Source organism: Phocoena sinus, chromosome 3 (genome assembly GCF_008692025.1).
Source record: "Phocoena sinus isolate mPhoSin1 chromosome 3, mPhoSin1.pri, whole genome shotgun sequence".
Taxonomy (NCBI): domain Eukaryota; kingdom Metazoa; phylum Chordata; class Mammalia; order Artiodactyla; family Phocoenidae; genus Phocoena; species Phocoena sinus.
The window spans coordinates 6,242,375-6,267,268 of NC_045765.1; the positions used below are offsets into that span (position 1 = coordinate 6,242,375).

Here is a 24,894-nt window from a genome sequence, read left to right on the forward strand (position 1 = left end):
GATGCCACTATATGTCCAGCATATATAAAGAGCTCTTACAAATCAACAAGAAAAAGGCAGAAATGTCATAGGAAAAATGGGCCTTTCACAAAAGGTAATCTCCAAATGGCCAATAAATAAAAAGATACTTGATATCATGAGTCATCAGGGAAACGCCAGTTAAAACCAACATGTCATGACACCTACTAGAATGGATAACGTGAGAAAGACCATACCAAGTGACGCTTCTGCACTGCTGGTAGGGGAGTAAAATGACACAACCACTTTGGAAAACTGTTCGGCAGGATCCACAAAGCTGAATCAACAACTACCCTATGGCTTCTAGGAATAAAGTCAAAGGAAATGTGGACTTACCTTCACTGAAAAACCTACGAGAATATTCCTAACACCTCTGCTGGTAATAACCCCAAACTGGAAACCATCTAAATGCTCAACAAAAGGATGTGTCAATAAATTGTGATGATTTCACAAAATAGAATACTATATCACAGTGATTCTCAACCCGGGGTGATTTTTACCCCTAATGGGACATTTGGCCACATCTAGAGACATTTTTGGTAGTCAGAACTTGGGGGGAGGGGAACGTGTTACAGTCATCCCATGTGTAGAAGCCAGGGATACTGCTCAACATCCTACAATGCATGGGACACACCAAGAAGCATTCAGACTCAAGTATTAGTGGTGCTTGAGAGACTCTACAACAATGAACAAGAATTATCACCCAGAACAAGGGAGAGAAAACTCACCAACCCAGTGCTGCCTGAAAGAAGCCATAAAGTCCAGCCTCTGTGGGCAAAGAATCTAAAAAAAGAGTGGATATATGTGTATGTATAACTGATTCACTGTGCCGTACACCTGAAACTAACACAACATTGTAATTCAACTATACTCCAATAAAAATAATTAAAATAAATAAATAAAATAAAATTGGATACCCAACCTCAAAAAAAAAAAAAGTCCAAATGACAAGTAAAGTGATTCTATGCTATTCAAAGTCAAGTTAGGGGTTACCCTAGGGTGGGGGTGACGCAGCGGGCAGAGGGAGTGACAGAAGAAGACACAGCAGAGGCTTCAGAGGGCTGGTGATGTTCTGTCCTCGATCGGGGTGCTATACAAACATGTTCATGTTGTGAAAACTTTGCAACGTACATTTGTGACCTGTGCATTTCTTTTCGGCATGTGTGCTATATTTGAATAAAAAGTTCTAATAGTTAAAAATCCCCTCCTTCCTTCCACCCTGCTGCCCTATTCAGGTCTTATCAACTTTGTACTAGGTGATTGCCCCTACCTCTCCCCTCTTCCCCAGCCCGTCCTCCAGACAGCAGCCAGGGGAGTTCCTAGGACACACTTATAAGACCATGTCCCTCCCTGCTTTAAACCCTTCCATGACTCCCTATTGCTCCCAAGACTAGATCCAAGCCTTTAAGGACTTTCTTGGCACCAGCTCTGCTTCTTCTGCAGTCTCGTATCTACCTGCTCTCTCTGCTCCTTGCACCATTAATGAGCATCTCAGAACATGCTGCTTCAAACCTCCAAGTCTTTGCACCCATTGTTCTCTGCCTGACAGCCTGACTGCCCCGACACACTCTTGCCCTCCAAGGTTCAGCTCTGATGGCCCTGCTCATAACTAGGGGTCAGGAGGCTTTTGGATCAGAGATGATTTTCGGGGTTTTGAGGCTTTTTTTTTTTTTCAGTTTTTCCTTTTGCTTTTTTTTTTTTTAACATCTTTATTGGAGTATAATTGCTTTACAATGATGTGTTAGTTTCTGCTTTATAACAAAGTGAATCAGCTATACATATACATATATCCCCATATCTCCTCCCTCTTGCGTCTCCCTCCCACCCTCCCTATTCCACCCCTCATTTTTTTTTTTTCAAAAAGAACCTTTATTCTGTTTATAACAGCCTCGTATGCTCTCATGCTTTCTTGCAAGATGCCTTTGGAGCAGGTGCCTTCTTACCCGTAGCGGTCATCTTTTTTGCTGGAACCTTTGCAGCAGCTGCCGTAGCTGCCTCCTTAGCAACAAGTGCTTTCTTGGGAGAAGTCTTCAGGGGAGCTGCCTTTTGAAGTTTCTTAACTTCAAGCTTGATTAGTCTGTTCCTCATTTTCCTCGCCTTCGTGACTTTATAACGATCAAAATCTGTCATCCTGGCTTTCTTTTCTCTGGCTTCAATCTTCTTGGCCCACCTTGTGGCTGCCCACTTTGCATTGATACCTGCCTTCTCCCAGGCTTCCCGGGCACCATGTGGGAACTTGAGGGTGAAGTCAGTGAGCTGCAATGCATTTGAAAGGCATAGCCTGTCTCCTTACTTGAGTGCAAGGTCCATCCGCCAAAGCCCTGTTCTGACCAATAATATCTACAATCGCGACCAGCCTTCCGGCATGAGACCCAAAGGAGACGTAGGCCACCCAGCAAACCTCCACGAAGCGCCTGAAACACCATATTGGTGGCATTCGGCGAAAAGGAAAGACCACCCCATATTTTTGTTTTATTTGTTTGTTAGGTTTGGTTTTTTTTGCCAGACTTTCGGGATCCTACTTCCCTGACCAGAGATCGAACCTGTGCCTCCTGAAGTGGAAGCACAGAATCCTAACCACTGCACCACCAGGGAAGTCCCCAGAGATGATTTTCTTCTAGTCAACACACACACACACACACACACACACACACACACACACACACACACACACACGATTTGTAAAATACAAGAGAATGCATTGAGTACTACACAAAAGCTTGGCCGCTCACCCCAGGACCTGTTTCTCCCTCTGGGGCACCCCAGGGCACTCTTAGACTGGGAAGAACTGAGAAATCCTGGGCTTTGAACAAAGACTGCCCCTCCCCCAGTGGGGAAGGGTGAGGCAGGGACCCCAAAGGTCCCGAGCTTGAGCCCTGCCCCTCTTCTTTACCTGCAGCCCCAGTCCCCACCCCTCCTCTGCCCAGCCAGCTCTCAGCTCCCTCCTCCCATCACCATTTCCGGAGGATTCCCCACCCCCACTCTGCAGCGTAGCAAAAGGGGAAGTGGGGTTGGGTGGGGAAGTTTCCAGGGAGGTAAATTTAGGTCAGTCCTACCAGCGGCTCACACCACCAGTGCTCCCACAGAACCCTGGGAGACTCAACCAAGCCTGTCTCCTGCTACCCCTGCCTCTCAGCCCCTAGCCTCACCGGAACAGACACCAGGCAGGCTCACTGCCAGCAGAGCAGAAGCACATCACCCAGGTTCCAGCCCCAGCTCAGCCATTCACAGGCTGTGTGACCTTGGGCAAGTGCCCTAACCTCTCTGTGCCTCAGGTTCCTCACTTGCAAAAGCATAGGAGTACCCATCTCACAGGGCTGTTGAGGGATCAGATGAGTTCATTTAAAATAATGACCGGTAGGGCTTCCCTGGTGGTGCAGTGGTTAAGAATCCGCCTGCCAATGCAGGGGACATGGGTTCGAACCCTGGTCCGGGAAGATCCCACACGCCGCGGAGCAGCTAAGCCTGTGCACATCAACTGCTGAGCCTGCGCTCTAGAGCCCGCGAGCCACAACTACTGAGCCTGCGTGCCTAGAGCCCGTGCTCCGCAGCAAGAGGAGCCACTGTGATGAGAAGCCTGCGTGCCACAACGCAGCCAAAAATAAATAAATAAATTTATTTCAAAAAATAAAATAAAATAATGTCTGCCATGTAAATTCCCCGTGATGGTTTCTGGCTGTTATTATTTTGAATAGGCGAGAAACGGAGGACAAGGCCTGCATTTGAGAAATAATCAGTAAATGCCATTTTCCCCTCCCCAGTCCTCCCCTTTTTCCTCTTGCTGCTCCTGTCCCAGCAAGCTCTGGAGGCCAAGCTCAAGGTCTGAATTAATCCTTCACCTGCTGACCTTCAGCCCCATCTGTGCAGCAGAGTTGCACAGCGGCCTCCCTTGCCTGGGCGCTGAGGGCGGTCCCTGCCGTTTGGGGGCCCATCCCCCCTCCTCTTGCCCTTGCCCACAGAGGCAGGCAGCCACGGGGCCTCCTACCACCCCACAGCTCTACCCTGGGCTGACACTAGGGACACGCAGACAGACGCAAGGAATCTCCAGTGCATGCCTCCCACGGACACCCGGACATCTCCTGTCCAATTCAGCCCCTTCCCTCCCAACCTGCTGGTGTCCTGCGCTCCCCACTCAGGGACACCCAGCTGGCTACCAGGCCACAGAGGGACATCGTGCTAGGTGCACAGTCAAAGCCTGTCCTACAATCTCCCTCCCACCCCTCTCTCTTTCCTTTCCCCAGTCCCTCCAGTATCCAGACACCCTCCTCTCAGAAAACAGGCCCCTTTCACTCTGTGCTCTCCGTGCACTGCCCATGCTGAGCCCCGTGACCCTCCAGATTGCTAATCAGAGAATGATGCCCTCCTATGAAACCCGACTGTGGCTCCAGGAAGTCTGAGCCCCAGGGCCCCCAGGCCTGAGTGGACAGCCTCCCCCAGGCTGTCCCCTTGGGTCACACTGGGCTTTTGTTTTCAGTGGAACCCCCTCTTGCCCAGCCCTCTGCATCCCTACCCACCTGTCCCTTCAGCTGAGGGACATTCAGTCCTTGGGAAGGTTATCCTGACCTCCTAGCCACATCCTGGACATCCTGTTCTCACCCCCGCCACACACACACACACATACACACACACACATTATGACAAGGAATTCATTCACTTTATAGTGAACAAGATGTGGATTATAACTGAAACTACAGGTAACTCTTGAAACAAATTCAATGGGTGCTTTTTTATGCAGGGTGGGGCATTCCCCCCTCCCATGAATTTGTACTTAATAATTCACATGTAATCTTCCAATAGCATTCTGGAAAGAGTCATTTTGGGGGACAGACACACACACACACACACACACACACAAAGAAAACAAAACATAAAAACACTTGGAGGGTATGGTGAGTTGAATTGTGTCCCCCCCTCAAAAGATAGGCTGAAATCTTAACCTCCAGTACCTGTGAATGTGACCTTATTTGGAAATAGGGTCTTTTAAAAAGATATTTATTTATTCATTTGGTTGCGCCGGGTCTTAGTTGCGGCTCGTGGGCTCCTTAGTTGTGGCATGCAAACTCTTAGTTGCGGCATGCATGTGAGGTCTAGTTCCCTGACGGGGATCAAACTTGGGCCCCCCGCATCAGGAGCGCGGAGTCCTAACTACTGCACCACCAGGGAAGTCCCTGGAAATAGAGTCTTTGCAGATGTAATCAAGGTACGATGAGGTCATCTTGGGGTAGAGTGGGCCCTATGGATAGAGCAAAACACACATACAGAGAAGTGAAGACAGGCAGAAACTGGAGCGATGCTGCTGCAAGCCGAGGAACGCCTAGGAGTGCCGGCAGCCACCAGAAACTAGGCAGAGGGAGGAAAGGTTCTTCCCTAGAGCCTTTGGAGGAAGCGTGTCCCTGCCAACACCTTGATTTTGTCTGTTAGTTCGTTTGTTTTAGCTGCGCTGTGAGGCATGTAGGATCTTAGTTCCCTGACCGGGGATTGAACCCATGTCCCCTGCAGTGGAAGCACAGAGTCCTAACCACTGCACCGCCAGGGAATGCCCTTGATTTTTGGATTTTGAACTTTCAGAACTATGAGAGAATATGTTTCTATCTTTAAGCCAACCAGTTCATGATAGTGTGTTACCACAGCCGCAGGCAAACCACACACAGGTCTCAGAGTCTGATTCATTTGGCGTTTGAGTCATTCTCCCCGGAGCAACCAATCCTGCCTTTGCCAATGGCCCCCTTCTCCATGTTTAATTATGTCTTGGACTGACCACCAAGTCTTTCTTTGTCAATGACTTATCAGCGTTTTGGTCCCTCTCTATGGCCTCTTCTGTCTACCGATTGGAATCTCACCAGGTTGCAAGATTTGTCATATCATTTTGCGATCGACTTGCAGTGTGTTAGCATTGTGTTTTTGTGGAATGTTTATAATATCCCACAAGCAGAGAATGACTGATTCCCACCCCATCCCCCCAAAAAGTCATGTCCCATGGGTGTGGCTCAGTTCTGGGAAAAAACTTGGAGGTTTGAGTGGGGACCAATTTCCTAAATTATCAATTTAGTAGGAAACAGTTTTCATATTGTGACAATTCTAATGTCTCTCCATATTTCAAAACTATCCTCCTTGAAGATGTGACAGCTCTAGGGATCTCCCCAAAACTGCATCTAAAAAGATGGATGACGCAAGTGCTCTTGGGACAACTGGGAATACAAACCTGGATCCCTACTTCACACCACACCTCAACATAAATTCCTGATGGATCAAAGTTTTACATGGGAAAAATCAGATCATAAAAGCACTATGAAGAAAACACATGGGGACTTTTTTAAAATAATTCCCCGACCAGGGACTGAACCCAGGTCCTTGGCAGTGAAAGTGCTGAGTCCTAACCACTGGACTGCAGGGAATTCCCTGTAAGGCCTTTCTAAGAAAAATAAACATAAAATCCGCAAAAGAAAAAGGTGGATAAGTCCAACTTCCTAAAATCCAAATAGACTTGTGGGGAGAAAACATTATAAACAAGGTAAAAATACAACTGGGAGGTACAGATATATTTATAATAGAATGCTACTCAGCCATAAAAGAGAATGAAATAATGCCATTTGCAGCAACATGGATGCAACTAGAGATTATCATGCTAAGTGAAGTAAGTCAGAAAGAGAAAGACAAATATTATATGATATCACTTATATGTGGAATCTAAAATATGACTCAAACGAACTTATCTATGGAACAGAAACAGACTCACAGACATAGAGAATAGACTTGTGGTTTCCAAGGCGGTGAAGAGGGATGGATTGGGAGTTTGGGATTAGCAGATGCAAACTAATACATAGAGAATGGATAAACAACAAGGTCCTACTGTATAGCACAGGGAACTATATCCAATATCCTGTGATAAAGCATGATGGAAAAGAATATAAAAAAGAATGTATATATACGTATAACTGAATCACTTTGTTGTAAAGCAGAAATTAGTACAACATTGTAAATCAACTATATTTCAATAAAGTAAATTTTAAAAAATGCAACTGGGGTGAGTATGGATATTACAGCTCATATCAGAGAATAAGTAATTTCCTTAAAAAGAGTTTCTAGGTGTATTTTATCATAAGTTTTAAAGCCTCTCTAACTAAAACAAAACAAAACTAAAGAAAAAAATTTTTCCCCAAATAATAAAAATGCAAATTAGAACTGCAAGATTTTTAACCTCTCAGATTAGCAAAGTCCGATAGTTCTGCCATTGTGGAGGGTGGGAGCCTTGCTGCAACAGCTGTCAAAATTCTACCCTCCCACACGCCCTGACTAGCAATTCTACTCCTAGGAACTTATGATGATCTACTCACCCTGACTCATCATCACCTCTGCACCAGGTTACTCATTACACCGTTACTTAGATTAGAAGCAAACTTCTTGTCCATGGATAGGGGACTTGTTCCCTTAAAAAAACATGTGGTGATAGCTGCCCAGCTCTGTGGCTACAGTAAAAACCCTTGTCTTGAAGAGTGTAAATTGAGGAATTGGATAGCATGTGAATTATATCTCTAAAGCTGTTACATAATAATAATAAAACAAAACACTCACTCCCCCTTTCCAAAAAACAAAAACAACAACAACAAAAAAGAGACGTCTTTATGTATTGATATCAAAGCACTCCTAAAAGTATTAAATTAAAAAACAAGATTCAGGTGCCTCAAAAAGTTCACGTAGAATTACCATGTGACCCAGCAATTCCTCTTCTGGGTCTATACCCAAAGGAATTGAAAGCAGACTCAATGAGACAGTTGTACACCCATGTTCATAGCAGCATACTTTACAACAGCCAAAAGGTGGAAGCAACCCCAGTGTCCATCAACAGATGAGTGGATAAACAAAATGTGGTCCATCCGTGCAATGGAACAGCCCGGATGAACCTTGAGAACGTGATGCTCAGTGAAGTAACCCAGACACCAAAGGACAAATACTGTCTGATTCCACTTCTAGGAGGTCCCTAGAGGAGTCGGATCCATGGAGACAGAAAGTAGATGGTGGGGGCCAGAGGCTGGGGGAGGGGGATGGGGAGAGTGTTTAATGGGGACAGAGTTTCAGTTTGGGAAGATGAAAAGTTCTGGAGGTGGATGGTGGGGATGCTGTACAACAAAGTAAATGCGCTTAATGCCACTGAACTGGACACTCAAAGTGGTTAAAATCGTAAATTTTATGTTACGTCTATTTTAACATCCATTTTAAAATATCAAGATGCAAAAGCATGAATAAGGTGCAAGTTATTCTTTCAAAATAAAGAAAGAAAAGAAAAGAAGATATTCATTTCTACACAGAGACTCTTTCAGGAAGCTGAACCCATGAATTGAGCTGCTGGGGGCCTGGGAGACAAACATGGTGGGAGAAATTTGACGGTTATAGGAAAGCCTTGGGCAGCTTTTGAATGGTAGCTATTTACTGTTCCAAAGCGGAAACGTTTTAATCAGAGATTGTCAACTCCTATTTGAAAAACGCTTTTAGAATAGTACTCCTGGGAATCCCCTGGAGGTCCAGTGGTTAGGGCTCCATGCTGTCACTGCCGAGGGCCCGAGTTCGATCCCTGCTCGGGATCCCACAAGCCGAGTGGCGCAGCCAAAAAATAAATGAAATAAAATAAAATAGGACTCCCAAGTTCCTCCTAATCAAATCTAAGAGAGGGGATGGTGTCTTCGATTGGTGGGTGTCGGCATGAGGGCTCCCGTCCTGGCTATGTCACCGCGGGCAAATCATCTCCCCTCCCAGGAGGAGGATCAACCATCACGTTTTGCTCGGGACCATCCTGGTTTGAGTCCAAGCACCAGGTGGTTGGTCCCAGTACCTCAGGGCTCAGAGGTTTTTATTTGCTGAATCGCACAGACCTTGCGGGCATGCCGGTGAGGATGAGGGGGAATGGCAAGCTTCTCAGATGCTCTCAGGGTGTCGGAGCACCAGGCAGGAGTCAGTAACCAGGGCTTCCTGTGAGCCGGAAGGTAAGGGTGAGTGGTGAGTGGTGCACACACAATAGGTACGGGGGTCCTTTCCCTTGTCTCACCGACAGCGGGCCAGGCCAGCCCTGACCTCCCCAGGGACAGAGATGAAGGGGGAAGGAGAGAACCAGCCCTGGGGGAATGGGTGAGTGGAGAGTCTGAGTGAAGGAAGATGAGGGTCCTCTGTGCCCCCACCCACCCAGCAAAGGGAAAGAAAGCTGACAGAGAATAAGAGATCTGAAGGAGCTGGCTTCCAAGACAACTCCTCCCCGCGGCTGTGTGGCCTAGGGCAGCTTCCTGCACCCCTCTGGGCTTGAGTCCTCATCTGTGAAATGGGAATTTTCACTGCACTTGCTTCACAGACATGGCTGCATAGGTTAATTTCTGTAAACCTCTCAGCACAGCGCCTGGCATCAACCTGACCATGGAACTCAAACCCGGTTATAGCCTCTGGGGCTCTGGGAGCTGAGAGAGGTCTAGACTGGTGGCAGAGGGAAGCTGGGTGCTCTGAGCACCTACTCTGGGCAGGTGAGGACACAGGCATGGAGCCAGGAGGGCACTGGGGTGGGGGTAGAGGGGAAGCAGCGGGATTAGAGAGGAGCTGGACGCTGTTCTGCGGGGGAAGAGGGTGAGATCCAGCACCTGCTGGGCAGGGAAAGCTAAGGCTGCGGTCTGTCCATGCTCAGATGCATGTACACAGGCACCCACAGAAACCTAGACAGACAATGGACACACAGACACCCCCAAAGACGGACTGACACACAGATGGACACACAGACACCTAGAGACACACCCAGACAAATACACAGAGACACACAGAGACAGACATACACATACACTCCCAGATACACAAGAAAACACAGAGAAACACACAGAGATTTAGATGGACATAGAGACACACAGACACATCCAGACAGGCACACCCAGCAAGTGCTCTTTCTAAGCCTTTTCTCAGGCAGACTCCACTTCTTGCCTTGCCTCCCTCCATCCTCTCTGCCTTTAATGAACATTTATGAAGCACCACTGCATGCCGGGCCGTGTTCTAGGTGGCACAGGGTGGGTTTGATTAAGAACCAAGAGGGCCACATGGACACGCAGGAAGAGTATTTCAGCAGAGGGAACAGCCAGTGCAAAGGCCTCTCCTGTCCCCCATCCTCCCCCATCCCATCCCGTCCCCCAGCCCTGACTCAAGCCATTTGGAATGGAAGGTAATACAGAGAGAGTGGTCCCTGTAGGATCCCCCTACCCCAGTTGGCCTGGTTATCTTCCATTCCATAGAAGAGGATGCCACGGGGCTCAGAGAGGCTGTGTCATATACCCGAGGTCACACAGCACAAATGTGGGCTCAGAGCTGCCTGAATTGAGGGCCTCTGTCCAGCCACGGGCCCGGGACAGCAGACACCTGCCCAGTGTGAGGGGCTGGAGTGAGAGTCACTAAGGTGGACACTCCAGGGCACGGAGAGGCAGTGACAGACAGAGAGACATCTGGGACTTCAGTCTCTACCCCACCAGAACAGGCGAGCAGCAGCCCCTGAGACCACTAGAGGGGGCAAAGGGTCCCAAGGAGTGGGTGATAGGGGCGCATAGCAGGGGTTGTGGGTCTGACCTGGATGGGTCCTAAAGATGCTGATTTGGAAACTGTGTCAAGATAGGAGGGGGTCTGACAGTGCAAGCAGGTCTCTGGATGGGAGGTTGGGGCTCTGTCTGAGTCTCCTACTGCTACAGTAACAACCTTCTGGAAGCTCTTGGTGAGAATCTGTTTCCTGGCCTTTTCCGGTTTCTAGAGGTTGCCTGCATCCATTGGCTCGTGGTCCCATCAGCCATGTTCAAAATCAACAGTATAGCATCTTCCAATCTGTCTTTCTCTGACTCTCCTCCGTCTCTCTTATAAAGACCCTTGTGATGACATTGGATAATCCCCCCCCCATCTCCAGATCCTTTAACTTAATCACACATGCAGAGTGCCTTTTGCCTTGTAAGGTCACATATTCACAGGTTCCAGGGGTTAGGATGTGTGGGCATCATTGTTCCACCTAGCACAGGGCCCATCGTCCAAGGTCCAGGGTCCAGCCTCCAGTCCTGGCCATGATGGCCCCGGGGTCTGGAAAAGGCCAACGTGCTTGGGACCAGCCATCTGACTAGGGGGTGCAGAAGGGACAAAGAAGCCCTCAGCTTATTACCTGGATCAGGGCTTATCAGCCTCCCCAGTCCTACTTTCCTGTCCCACACTCAAGCACAGAGGGTATGAGGGTGTGGAGGGGAGGAGGACGCAAGGGGCTCCCCCCACCTCCCTAGGGTCCCCCTTCCCACCACCCAGACACCCTACATTGGACTCACCAGCTTAGAAATGGCTCCATCTCCCCATTCCCGCCAACCAGGCCCTGGCTTCTCTGATTCCCATAAACCCTGGCGATTTTACCACTAAATCCCTCCAGAGTTCCTCCCTTCACTCCTGTCTGCAACTCCCAGACCAGAACCCAGCCACTCCTGCTGCCGTCTCATCTTAAATCTGATTGTGCCTCTCCCCAGAGAACCCTGGAGGGCCTTTAGTGACTGGTCCTGCCCTACTGTCCTCTCATGACTCACCGTTGGACCCTAACTCAGCTAAATCCCCCACCCACTCATCTCTCAGGTTACAGATATCGTCTCCTCCTGGAAGCCTGCCCTGAACACTCCATGCTCACTGATGGAGTGGGCTGGGGGGTGGGGCCAGAAGGGCATGGAGTAGCCCAGAAGCAGCCCATCTGCAGAAGGTTCAGCCTGCATCTCTTCCTGCCAGGCTGAGCCCTTCCTCCAGCCTCCCCACCTTTGCCCATGCAGTACCTCCCACCTGAAATCTCTCCCTGACCCCGGCCCACCCAAATCCTCTATTGAGGGCCTCCCCTCCACATCTCCAGGAATCTCCTGCTTCTCCTCTGGGGTCTGGACCACCCCATTCCACCATGTCTCTGGTGTCACTATTAATCCAAATGGCTGCCATGTTCTGAGCACCCCCAGGTGCAAGGCGCCGTATACCACAGTCCTAGTCACAACGCTGAGAAAAGAGGCTTTATCATCTGCCTTTTCCCTACGTGCAAAGGAGCTCTTGGAGGGCCGGGAAGAAAATAAAAGGGTGAATGTGGACAGAGGGGTTCTGAGGGCCAGGCTGAGAGCTGAGGGAGAAGGACGCACACATTTGAAAAGAGAAGGAATAGCCCAGAAGAGGGAACAGCAAGTGCAAACACTGGGAAACTGGATCAAGATGGACAGCTTCGTCCACACTTGCAGCAGAGGTCTCTGCTGCCCTCCCCCTTTCTATGTGTGGAAATCAAATCTCAGAGATGTGAAGCAACTTGCCTAGCCAAAAAAAGCCCGGGCTTCCCCCACCTTGCCCTGGGTCTGCTTCAGGGAGAGACATTGTCCAAAGGTGAAGCCACTTGCCCAGACGACGTGGGGTTGGCCAGCGGCTCTGGAGCCCCCTTCCCTTCAACTGGCGACAGCTGGACCACGAGTCCCTTAGGTGCTGCTCAGGTGCTCACAGACCACCTCTGCCTGATGCGGGATTGTCCTGCGTTCATGGCTCGCCCAGACTCCCCGCCCCTGTGCGCTGGAATCACCTTCTGTCCCCCCCCCCCCGCCCCCGACCAGAGGGAGCCTGGGGCTTCGCCACCCCCCACTCCGGCCTATCTCCCAGCCTTATCTTCCCAGCTCTGCAGCCTGACCCCTGCCCCCCCCCCCCCCCCCACCGAACCGCACCCTTTGCCCAGCTGCCCTCCACGCCTCCCAACTCCCAGGGTGGTTCCTTGGGTTCCCAACTCTGAGGTTGGACCCATGAACCACGAATTGGACCAGCTTGACCTGAAAGCTGGGACAGGTCCCCAGACTTGGGGCACCGGGGGTGGCCTCTGAGGCCTGGGGCGGAGTCCGGGCCTCCACCACAACGACCAGCGGTGCGCTCGGGCGGATCAGGGCGTCCGTGGTGTGTTGGCAGATGCGCGGTTGGATCAGAGCCGCGCCAGAAGAGGGGACCCGGGAGGGGGCTGGGGAGGACCTGCAGCGAACGGAAGAGAAACCGGGGCTGACTGAGCGCTCAACGGATGGTGCTAGGTTCAAAGGCAAGAGATAAAGCACAGGCAAGAAACCTGCGGCTGCATTCCCCCAAGGCGCGCCTCGGTTGGTGGGGCGGGTGGGGGGGGGCTGGAGGCGGGGCCCTGTAGCGCAGGGAGGGGGTCCAGGAAGCGGCTTAGTCGCACGGAAGGGGCCGAGCTCCGTTAGGACCCCGCGTCCCGCTGGGCTCAACCGGTCCCCGCCCCGGCCCCGCCCTCCAGGCCCCGCCCCCGATCCCGCCCCGCGCTCCCCTAAAGCCTGCTTCCCCGCCCCCGGCCGAGGCGGTGCCCGGAGCAGAGTCCGGCTGCGTCGCGCGGGCGATAAGCGTCTCCTTCTCCTCTGCATCTGCGCCAGGCGCGCTCTCTCCCGCCCCGCCGCCGGCCCCTGGTGCTCCCGGCAGCCTGGGCCCCCAGGTAAGCGAACCCCCCGCGCCCCGAACGCGGACCGGAACGCCACTCTCGCGGAGAGCTCCGGCCCCGCCTCCAAGGCCATGGCGCCCGCGGCGGCCCCCAGACGCATGCAGTCCCCCACCAACTCGCCCGGGACGGCCTCTCGGGGCTTCCCATCTGGTCCCAGGCCCGGGCCGCCGCCCCGATAGAGCCCAGCTCCCCCGAGGGCCCGGGCGCCGCGAGCGCCCGAGGACGGGGCTGCGTAACGGGCGGGCCGGAGTGGGGGCGAGCCTAGCACGGTGACGCGGGGCAATCCGGATGTGTGAACGCGAGGACCGCGACGGGGGGTGTCGGTCCGTCACCAGAGAATCCATACCTAAGGGGTGCCACCGACGTGCCAGGTCTGGGGATGCAGCCGGGGCCGTGGCCTCGGAGCCCGCAGCCCGGCCGCGTCGACGGCTGGGACCCGCGGAAACAGACACAGATCATTCCAGCCATGCTAAGTGCGGGGAAGACAACACATCTGGGAGATGGGTTAGGGTCAGGGAGGCATTCTCGGAGAAGGTGTCATCCGGGCCTGAGGGGACCAGCCAGAGAGGGGTTTTTAGGCGCAGAAAACAGCAAAAGATTCTGAGGCAGGGCCCAGACTGGTGTGTTTGCTGAGCGGAGAAGAGGCCAGCGTGGCTGAAATGCAGTTTGCTGGGGATCCGAGGTGAGAGGAGGTTGGCCCCCGGGGCCACGAAGATAACGAGGCGGATGTGGATTCCGTTCTCAAGTCTGTGGTGACCACGTAGGCTTAGAACAAAGTGAGTGACCGGGTCCACTTGTGTCTTAAGAAGACCCAGCAGCTGCTGTGGCCAAAAGAGACCGGAGGAAACCCTGGAGGAGGCTGCTGGTTTGGACCCGACAGGAAAGGGGGGATGGAAAGTGGGTGAATTTGGGTTCTTTTTGTCAGAAGAACACTGCCTGTATTCCCTGCCTGCTCAGAAGTGGGACAGGAAGGAGAGTGCATGGAAGAGATTTCTGGCACCGGCAGTCGGGAGTGTGGAAGGATAGGAAAACTGAGGGAGAAACACATCTGAGGGTGTGAAGCTGTTGTGACTGAGTCCGATTTCCGAAACCTGTGAGATACCACCTGAGGGGGAAGGTGCCTGAGGACCTGACTCTGAACCCAGGCCAAGTCCAACGTGACTGAGTGCAAGGGGGCACCCTGGATCTGTTGTATGGGGCCACCTGAAATAGAAATTCTGGAGGGTAGGGTTGTCTTTGAAGCCCCCCGACCCCACCCCAAGTCCCTAGCCTCAACTCAGCCCCCTTCCAGAAGGAGCTGCTGTGAATAAACTTGACAGTGGTGGGAGTGCCCAGAGCCTCACTCAGCGCAGCTGGGTCCCTGTAGGCCCAGCCAGGCTGCAGGGAGGAGGCAGTTGGGACCTTCCTTGCCTGCCCTCCCAGCTCACCTACTCCCAGCTGGGAGCCTTGGTCATTGAATTGGCCTTGGGGCCCCAGAGAAAGTTTTCTGGACTTCAGTTTTCCCATCTATAAAATGGGTCAATAGTACCTGTATCTGGGAGTATTGTTCTGATCAATGGAAGTCTCGGCTATGAAATAGGAAAGGGCTTGGCCAATCCCAGGGGCAGCCTTACGCCTCGGGGGATGGAGGAGGGCTGCAGCACTGGTGGGAGTTCTGGGCCCGGTGAACCTCCATTTCCTGCTCTGAGAAATGGGAGGAAGGCATAAGGGTGTCCACCTCCAGAGCCCACAGTCTGCAGACTGAGTGAGTTAGGCATGTAAAGTGTTCAGTTGGCCAAGCGCCTGGTGTGACGTGGTCACTGGGCACAGGAGCCGCTGGGATGAGTGTAGCTGGCCGTGGGGAGCTGGCTAGGGCTCACTCCTCCCACCACCCCTGGGATGCCCACAGGAAAGCAGGCACCAGGGGGCACGCTCCTCTCTTATCTGGGTACCACAGGCTTTCCCCTTTCCGGCTGTCTGGAAGCTGCCTCTGACCTTGTCCTGCCGGTTTGAATGTAGTGCTCTCAGGCTAGTGACTTCACCTCCTGGTTCAATTTCTTTACCTATAACATGGGAATAATAGCAGTCATCTCCTGAGAGGTGTCCGGCTGGTAATAAGCACCTGTGAAAGCAGAGGGGATGCCCGGGTGGAAGCAGGGGGAGCCCCAAGAAGTGACCTGATTCAGCCTCTGGAAGGGTGGGGGAAGCCTTCTTGTAGGAGGTGACCATCTGCCAGGTTACTAAGGAGTTTTAAGAGTTCATGGCCAGAGAGACCAGTGAACAAAGATGTGGAGGGGAAGCACCACAGCATGCATGGGAGGAGCTGCAGGCAGGAGCCAGGAACTCGGCATGGGAGTGACTGCACTGGTCCAGACCCTGATGAGGCTGGACCAGGTGGAGGTGTGGATGAGAGAAGTGGGTGCATCCTGGATAGACTTGAAGTTGAGGATGGGGTGGGGATGGAGTAGCCACTGATGGGTAAGCAGGTTCAGGCGCAAGTCAGCAGTCTATTTCCCAGCATCTGGAAACTGTGATGCCGCTAGACACCCAGGTGGAGACCGGGGTGGGGGGTGGGGGGGCTAGAGCTTGGGAGACATCCCCACCCTGGTGGGATGGATTGGAGAGAGGGTGGAAGGAAAGAAACCAGGAGTGGGTGGCAAACCAGAAGCCAGGGGAGCAAGGGCTTCCAAGTGGAAAATGAGATCAGTCTCTGAATCCCCTGCTTGAATAATTTCTCTCCATGGCAGGGGTCTTACTCCCTTATTTGGTTGCCGTTCCTTCCCCAATGCCCAAGCCATTCAGACTGGGCTTCTTTTTGCTATCCGTGAATCGGCCCCTCAGACCCAGCCTGGCTCTGACCAGATTGACATAGAGGAGACCTTTCTCCTCCGTCAATCTGGCCTTTGTACCTTTGTTAATATGATCCTGTCACACCAGTTCTCCACACTGAACCAGCAGGATCTCACCTCTCTCCCCGCTTCCTCCTAGGCTCCCCAAACCATATTTTGCTTCAGGGCCCCATGACTGTATCCAAGGAGGGGTCAGGCCCCTGCCAGCGACCCCCTGAGGATCCCCCCCACTACCCTGTGCTTGGCCCCAGCTCCCTCCCACCCTGTCATTGATTCATTTAGCACGTACTTCTGAAGCACCTGTGCTGGGAGGCACTGGGAACTAGCAGTGAACAAAATGAAGCTTCCCTGCCGCCCCCCACCCCACCTCATGGATGGAGCTGATGTTCTGGGAGCGGGGCAGCTGGGAGAGGGAAGAAACCTGAAGGATGAGAAGGAGCCAGCCAGGTGGACATCTGGAGGAAGAGCATTTCAGGCAGAGGGACTAGCATGTGCAAAGGTCCTGAGGCGCGACCTGGCCTGGCATGTTGGAGGTATAGCCGAGAGGCCACTGTGGCTGGAGCAGAGTGAGCCATGGGGAGAGTGAGGAGAGGGGCAGATGAAGAGACTGAGGGTCCTCAGGGCCCCTCAATCCAACAATTGCAGACCCTGGTTGGGCCCTTGCTTGAGGGGTGCAAGGTTGTTGGGCCCCACTGCTGTGCGGTTTGTAGGGGTGTTGCTTTGGTGTGTTGTCCCCTGTGTGGAGTGGTCAGTGCACCCTGAAGGCAGAGGAGGCTGGCAGGAGGAAGGAAGAGGAGGCCACCAGCACTTTCCTGGTGGGCAAAGCTTCTCCCCTTCCTTCTGCACGTGGCGGGGGGCTCAGCTGACCTGGGAGAATCCCTGGAGGGGCTGGAGGGAATGGAAGGAAGTAGCCAGGGAGAGGGTGCTGATGGAGACAGAGAAGGGGGACAGGGAGGCGGAGGAGATGCAGAGCCCAGAGCTGGGTGTTGGGGCAGGATGTTCTCAGGGAGGTGACCGGAGATGGTAGGCAGCGGCCTGGCTGGGCCTTGAAGATGAGCGGCAGAAACCAGAGCAGGTGTGTTTTGAGGATGGCCCCTCCACCAGCCTGCTGTCACTCCCTTTCCAGGTGTAGGAGAAAAGACTCAGCATCCCTCCCCATCCCACCCCCCACCCCCGTGGACAAGGACCTGGTCACCTGGGCCTGCTCACCCTTCCCACCCACCCCCCTCATCCAGGTATGCACCAAACCCCTCCAGTTTCAAAGGCTTCACAGAGGGGATTCGGACACTTGGGTGCTAGCACCTAGATCAGTGGTTCTGTGGAGCCCAGACACTGTGGCCTGGACTGTTCCCCAACCCCCTCCAAACTGGGGATGGGTGCACCTAAGGGCACCTCCCTTTGGCCCTAGCTCAGCATTTTTTTTTTTTTTTTTTTAGGCTGCGCTGCCCACGGCATGCGGGATCTTAGTTCCCCAACCAGGGATCGAACCCGTGCCCCCTGCTTTGGGAGCGCGGAGTCTTAACTACTGGACTGCCAGGGAAGTCCTCTTGACTCAGCTTTGACCGTGATCCTGGCAGGAGTGATGGGGCCACAGCTGGATCAAGGCTAACCTATCGGGGAGATGGCAGGGGACAAGGGCAGTGACAGGAGGGGAGAGCAAGCAGGACGAGCTCTGGAAATGTCAGCCTCTGGGTGTCATTTCTCCATCTGAGCTGTTGGCTAGGGCAGGTCTAAATATAAGGTTGTCACCTCCCTGCCCTCACCTCTCTTCACTCCCCGCTCTGTTCCAGCCCCAGGGGCCTCGTCTTCTATGCCTTGAATCAACCAGGCTTGGTTATGCCTTAGGGCCTTTGCACAGGCTGTTCCTGCTTCTTAGAATGCTCTATCCCCACGGCCTCCTCCTTCATCTCTCTTTTTTTAAAAAATAAATTGATTGATTGATTTATTTTTGGTTGCTTGGGTCTTTGTTGCTGCGCGCAGGCTTTCTCTAGTTGCGGCGAGTGGGGGCTACTCTTTGTTGCCGTGCGTGGGCTTCTCCTTGTGGTGGCTTCTCTTGTTGTGGAGCACGGGCTCTAAGTGCACGGGCTTCAGTAGCTGTGGCACACGGGCTCAGTAGTTGTGGCTCGCGGGCTTAGTTGCTCCGTGGCATGTGGGATCTTCCCGGACCAGGGCTCGAACCCAGGTCCACTGCATGGGCAGGCAGATTCTTAACCACTGCACCACCAGGCAAGTCCCTGGGCCACAGATTTTAAGGCAGTTCTTGGAGGAGGTATCAGGCTGTCCTCAGGTGTCTGCTTCCTCTAACATTGTTCTTCTCACTGGCAAAGTAGTGACTCTGAATTCTGAAATGGTTGCCTTTTTTTATACAGCCAAATTCACGTGACTCTACACACATGTTGCAGTTTATGGAATAGGATGCATTTATTTGACCTCAGAGCCTGTATGAAGAGCCCAGGGAGCAAACCTGAGTTGTGGGTCCTGGCTTCGGTGAAGTTGACTCTGAGGGTTAAGGATTTTCAGGATCTTTTCCAGGGGTGCATCATGAAAGTCTCGGTGCTTGAGTTGAAAAAATTCGGCAGATGCTTGCGGTGGCTTCTGCTAGCCAAATAGTCTGCAGGGGCTTGCCTGTTTCAACCTGTTTCAACCTATGACAGCATTCAGCCAGGACTCTGAGATGAACCAACTGAAATTTTGGAATTCGCTGAAAAGTCATGACTTCGGACCTTGGGAAGTCTAAAAAGGACACGAGACGGCTTCCCTGGTGGCACAGTGGTGGCCAGTGCAGGGGACATGGGTTCGAGCCCTGGTCCGGGAAGATCCCACATGCCGCGGAGCAGCTAAGCCCGTGCGCCACAACTACTGAGCCTGCGCTCTAGAGCCCACGAGCCACAACTACAGAGCCTGCGAGCCACAACTACTGAAGCCCACGTGCCTAGGGCCTGTGCTCCGCAACAAGAGAAGCCACCGCAACGAGAAGCCCGCACACCACAACAAAGAGCAGCCCCCGCTCGCTGCAGCTAGAGAAAGCCCGCGAGCAGCAACAAAGACCCAACGCAGCCAAAAGCAAATAAATAAAATAAATAAATGTATAAAAAAAATTAAAAGGACATGAGGCATTTGCATACAAGGCTTGCTCATGTATTACCTAGAGATTGGTCACAGAATGTTTAGAAACCATCACTGCAGCCATGGCTTTCATTCAGAGTAGTTCTTTACAGAGAAACAGAGGCTAGCTGTCTCTCTCTGATACTGAAATATTCTCTGATCACTCCCCTTTGTAAATGTTACCAGCATTTGTTTGTATTTTGCCTAGACATTCTCCATTGCCTTACCCATGCTGATTTAACTTGGCTCCTCTGAGGAGGTAATATTTGAGCTTGAGGCCTGAGTTGGAGCTGGTGGTGGACACTCACAGGAAGTGGAATTTGTTGATTGCCTCCCCTCCAGATCCCTCTCTCCACTGGGGAGACAGACACATCCCTGGGCAGTTACAATGCAGAATAAACTGGGCCAAACAGAGGGACCACAGGCTCTCAGACCCAGCCTGGCAGTCCTGGAAGACTTCCTGGAAGCAGTGACAGGCAAGCTGCTCACTTGAAAGGTTAGGGGAAGGTGAATAGTGATCCAGGTGGAGGAAACAGCCTAGACAAAAGCTATTGCATTGGGAGTTCCCTGCCGGTCCGGTGGTTGGGACTCCACACTTTCACTCCCGAGGGCCTGGGTTCGATCCCTGGTCGGGGAACTTCGATCCTGAAAGCCGAGCAGCATGGCCGAAAGAAAAGAAAAAATTAGGCATCTGGGTACTGCATTACAGCGATGTTTCTGAGATATGAACAGACCCTGGGAATCAGGCCATGGACACTAGGCTGAGAACCGGGGAGTCTGGTAGCTGCAGGAGGTCAGCAGGGTAGAGGGGGCGTGGGCAGGGCCAGATCACAAAGACCTTGGTGATGAGTGCCAGGCGCAGACGGAGGGGTGCCCCCCATGTGGGCCCCCTCTCCAGGGTTGGGGAGGGACAGGCCTGTAGAGTGAGCCTCTGTGGGGTTGCTGAGAGTGATGGATGGGAAAGAGGAAGTACTTAGTCTCCAGTTACACAAACACCCCTGGTTCTTTTTTTTATTTTTTTTTTACACCCCTCGTTCTTAAAGGGCCCACGGACAGACTCCCCCTGGGGACCTTTCCCTGCACCACCCCTGATGAGCCATCTCACACGTGCCCTGCTTAGCTCCCTGCCCTACCTAGGTGGGCAGGCATGCACTGGGGTGATAACGCCTTCAGTGAAGGTGCTGCTAGCCTGAGGCCACCTGCCAGGAGCAGATCCTCCCAGGCTGGCTTACTCTGAAGTTCACGGTTAGCCTCTGTCCTCTGGGACCCTGACAGGTCTGCAGGCCCCTGTTCAGCTGTATGTCAAGTCAGGGGGTACTGGGGCTCCCAACTCTTGAGGCCACGCCCTCTCCCCATCCATCCTCACCACTCTTCCTTCTAAAATGATGCCTTCTCCGAGTCCCCCAGGCAGAATTTGCCCAAAAAGATCTTCTGCTCCTGTTCCACCCCTGGGCTGTGTGTCCCCAAATTCCTGCCCAAGCCGGTAGTTCCCAGATCAGGCTGCCCACACCCAACATGCTCTAGCCCCACCCCGTGAAGACACCCCTACCCAGCCGTGCTCCCCAGCCCCCATCACCTCTCAGACGCCAGCCACTGGTGACCTCTTGGGGCAGAACTTCGCTAATCTGAAATCCCAAGGACAGCCCATGTGCCGGGGTTGTTCACAGGAGAATCACCCCCTTCTGTGGACATCGAGGCCCAAGGCTCCCATTGCTGCCCCTGTGTCTTTAAGGCTCAGGTGACAGGCACCTGTCAACTTTCCCTTGAACAAGGAGGGCTCAGACCTGGGCTGGCAGGCTCACCAGAGTTCAGTACCAGCCAGGACCGAATGTCATCTTTTCCTCGTGTTTGTTTTATGGCCACTGTCTGCGCGTGATGCTGAGAAGCTGGCTTTCTCTTTCTCTTTTTTTTTTTCCATTATAGTTTATTGCAAGATATTGAATATAGTTTCCTGTGCTATACAGTAGGTCTTTGTTGTTTATCTATATATAGTAGTTTGTATCTGCTAAGTTCAAACCCCTGATTTATACCTCCCCCCACCCCTTCCCCCTTTGGTAACTAAATTTGTTTTCTATGCATGTGTCTGTTTCTGTTTTGTAAATAAGTTTCATCTGCATCATTTTTTTTAGATTCCACACATAAGTGATATCATAAAATATTTGTCTTTGTCTGACTTACTTCACTTAGTGTGATAATCTAAGGGCCATCCATGTTGCTGCAAAAGGCAGTGTTTCATTCTTTTTTATGGCTGAGTAATATTCCATTGTGTATATGTACGGCATCTTCTTTATCCATTTATCTGTCGATGGACACTTAGGTTGCTTCCATGTCTTGGCTATTGTGAATCGTGCTGCAGTGAACATTGGGGTGCATGTATCTTTTTGAATTATAGTTTTGTCCAGACATATGCCCAGGAGTGGGATTGCTGGATCATATGGCAGCTCTATTTTTAGTTTTTTGAGGAACCTCCTCCCTACCTGTTCTCCATAGTGGCTGCACCAATTCACATGCCCACCGACAGTGTAGGAGGGTTCCCTTTTCTCCATGCCCTCTCCAACGCTGGCTTTCTCTTTCGGGGAAGGAGATGTGGACGGAGGGAGGCAGCCTGGGCAAAACCCGGAGGCAGAGAGAGCAGGGCAGAGGTGGCCACAATGATTGAGATGAGCGACGGGGCCTCGTCAGTGGGAATTGAGCAGAGAAGGGGGGACTCGCTTGATTGTTATGGGGGAGATGGATGCAATTGTGGGACCTGGTGAGTAGCTGAGTGTCCAGGGTGATGGGGGGTGGTGAGGAGGGATTGGGATGACTCCCAGATTCCTATCCCCAAAGACTGGGTGCATGGTGGGATCTTAGCCAAGAAGCATGCTCAGGGTGGAGGATAACTTGAGTGTGATACGTCTGGGCGAAGCATAGCCAGGCGGTGTTGGGTTAGCCGGTTTGGCATCGGGGGAGAAACCTGGCAACTGCAGGAATCTGGAAAACCAAAGCACAGGCACACCGATTGTGGCTTCCAGGTGGGTGAGATTTCCCAGGGAGAAAAGCTGGTCTGAGAGGGTACAGGACTGGCATCATTTAGGGCCAAAGGAGAAGAAAAACAGCTTGCATTAGGTTAGGCAGGCTGCCACGGTTGTTAGGAGAGCCAGACAGGGGGGCAGATATACTACTAGGAGGTCAGGAATCCATGGACAGAGAGTTGACTGCTGGGATTGGCCTGGGCCAGGGGGCGGTCACCGGCGACCCAGGCAAAGTCCAAAGTAGCGAAGCAGAGATGGGGAGAATCACAGACATAAAGGCAGCAGGTCCTGTTTTCCAAGAATGCGTGGGCTGCCGCTGCCGGGCTGAGGTTCCGTGAGCCCGTGTTCATCTAGAATGCTGGGTGGTATTGAGCTAAGTTCACATGCAGCCTGGCCGTTTACCAACCGTGTGACCCTGGGATGATAAGTCAGTTCATCCGTGCCATGGGGGCGGTAACCGCATCTCCCTTGGGGTGCAGGGAGGTGGGCGCTTGGGGCAGTTGGCACGGGGCCTTCCTGGAGCTAGCGTCTTTGGCAACACCTGGGGTGGTACCAACACCGGTGTGTTGAGCAGTCGCTGCTGTGGGTGTGAACAAGGCCTGCTGTCCCAGGAAGCAGTTGGGCTTTTGCTCCTACTTCATTCTACCTGAAACCGCCTCCATGAATGCTGTCATCTGGGGGCAGCAGAGGGGCCCAGCAGCCAGCTGGTGGGAGAAGTGGGGCAGGTGGTAGACCAGTTTGGGCAGAGGTGGGATGCCATCAGAGTACAACCTGGAGCCCACAGTTCCCTCCACCCTGGAAGGTGGGTGGCAGCAGCATCTTGGGGGCTGACCTTGACTGGGAATTAGTTTCATAAATGGTGAGCCGAGAATGGGGGGCTGCTTGCCAGCTGGAAGTGCCCCCTCTGAGCCCCTATTTCCTCTCATCAACTACCCCTTCATTGGAAACCTTTTCTTTTTTTCTTGTACAAATATAGTTTTCTATTTAAAAAGTCACCTTGGGCTTCCCTGGTGGCGCAGTGGTTAAGAATCCTCCTGCCAATGCAGGGGACACGGCTTCGAGCCCTGGTCCGGGAAGATCACACGTGCCGCGGAGCAACTAAGCCCGTGCGCCACAACTACTGAGCTTGCACTCGAGAGCCTGCGAGCCACAGCTACTGAGCCCATGTGCCACAACCACTGAAGCCCACATGCCTAGAGCCCATGCTCCACAACAAGAGAAGCCACTGCAATGAGAAGCCCATGCATCGCAATGAAGAGTAGCCCCTGCTCGCCACAACTAGAGAAAGTCTGAGCACAGCAACGAAGACCCAACGCAAAAAAAAAAAAAAAAAAAAAAAAGTCGCCCTTAATATATGCACACACTGGAATATTATTCAGCCTCAAAAAGGAAGGAGATTCTGACACCATGGATGAACCATGAGGATGTGATGGTCGGTGAGATAAACCAGACACAGAAGGAAAATACTGTCTGATTCCACTCATAGGAGGTCCCTAGAGGAGTCAAGTCTGTAGAGACAGAAAGTAGGATGATGGGAGCTAGGGGCTGGGAGAGGGGGAAGCAGGGTTAGTGTTTAATGGGGTCAGAGTTTCAGTTTTGCAAGATAAAGAGAGTTCTGGAGATGGATGGTGGGGATGGTTGCCCAACAGTGACTCTACCTAATGCCACGGAACTGTACACTTAAAAAAGGTTAGGAGGGTAAATTTTTATGTTACGTGTATTTTACAATTTTTTAAAAAATTTGTCACCCTGAAACATCCTTCTTGTAAAAATCAGAGCATCACAAAACACGCTCACCAGCACCGCCCTCCCTCACCCTCCTAATAGAATAACTCCCCTGAGTGTGGACCATATCCTCAGAGCACACCAATTGCATGCATGTTGGATCTTTTGATATTGTCCCAAGGTCACTGAGACTCTGTACATTTTCTTTAAATTGTGATAAAATACACAGAGCCTAAACATGTACCATTTTAACCATTTTTAACCGCATGCCTCAGTAGCATTAAATACACTCACAACCTTGTACAACCACCACTGTCCATTTCCAGATGCACATTTTTATTTAATCTTTATTTTTTTCTTCTCTCTTCTTCTGTTTGGTATTTTCTTTTATCTCTCTCCAAACTAGTTAGCTCTGTCTTCTACAATATCAGCTATCAAGCCCACAGTGGGAAAAAATTTTTTTTGCTTTTTCTCTGGATAAATAATGCTTCTTTTTTTTCCCTTGCACCATGTGTATTGCATTTTACTTATATATTTTTTAAGGTCTAGTTGATGTACGATATTGTATATTTAAGGTGTACAACATAGTGATTCACAATTTTTAAGGGTTATACTCCATCTATTCTTATTATAAAATATTGGCTATGTTCCCCGTGTTGTACAATATATCCTTGTAGCTTATTTATTTTATATATAGTAGTTTGTACCTATTTATCCCCTACCC

The 24,894-nt window shown here is 51.9% G+C and overlaps 2 protein-coding genes across 2 annotated transcripts in view; one reads left to right on the forward strand and one right to left on the reverse strand.

The window, feature by feature from the left end:
* Window positions 1–1,917: 1,917 nt before the first annotated feature.
* Window positions 1,918–2,455, reverse strand: LOC116750624 (60S ribosomal protein L14-like). Its single transcript, XM_032625502.1, is given in 2 exon segments — window positions 1,918–2,280; window positions 2,282–2,455. Coding segments are annotated over 2 exon segments (537 nt in total).
* Window positions 2,456–13,341: 10,886 nt separating this feature from the next.
* CERS4 (ceramide synthase 4) overlaps window positions 13,342–24,894 on the forward strand; it is a 34,022-nt gene continuing 22,469 nt past the window's right edge. The window contains exon 1 of the mRNA XM_032627130.1: window positions 13,342–13,492. The gene's annotated coding sequence lies outside the window, so the exon portion shown is untranslated. The remainder of the gene's footprint in view (window positions 13,493–24,894) is intronic.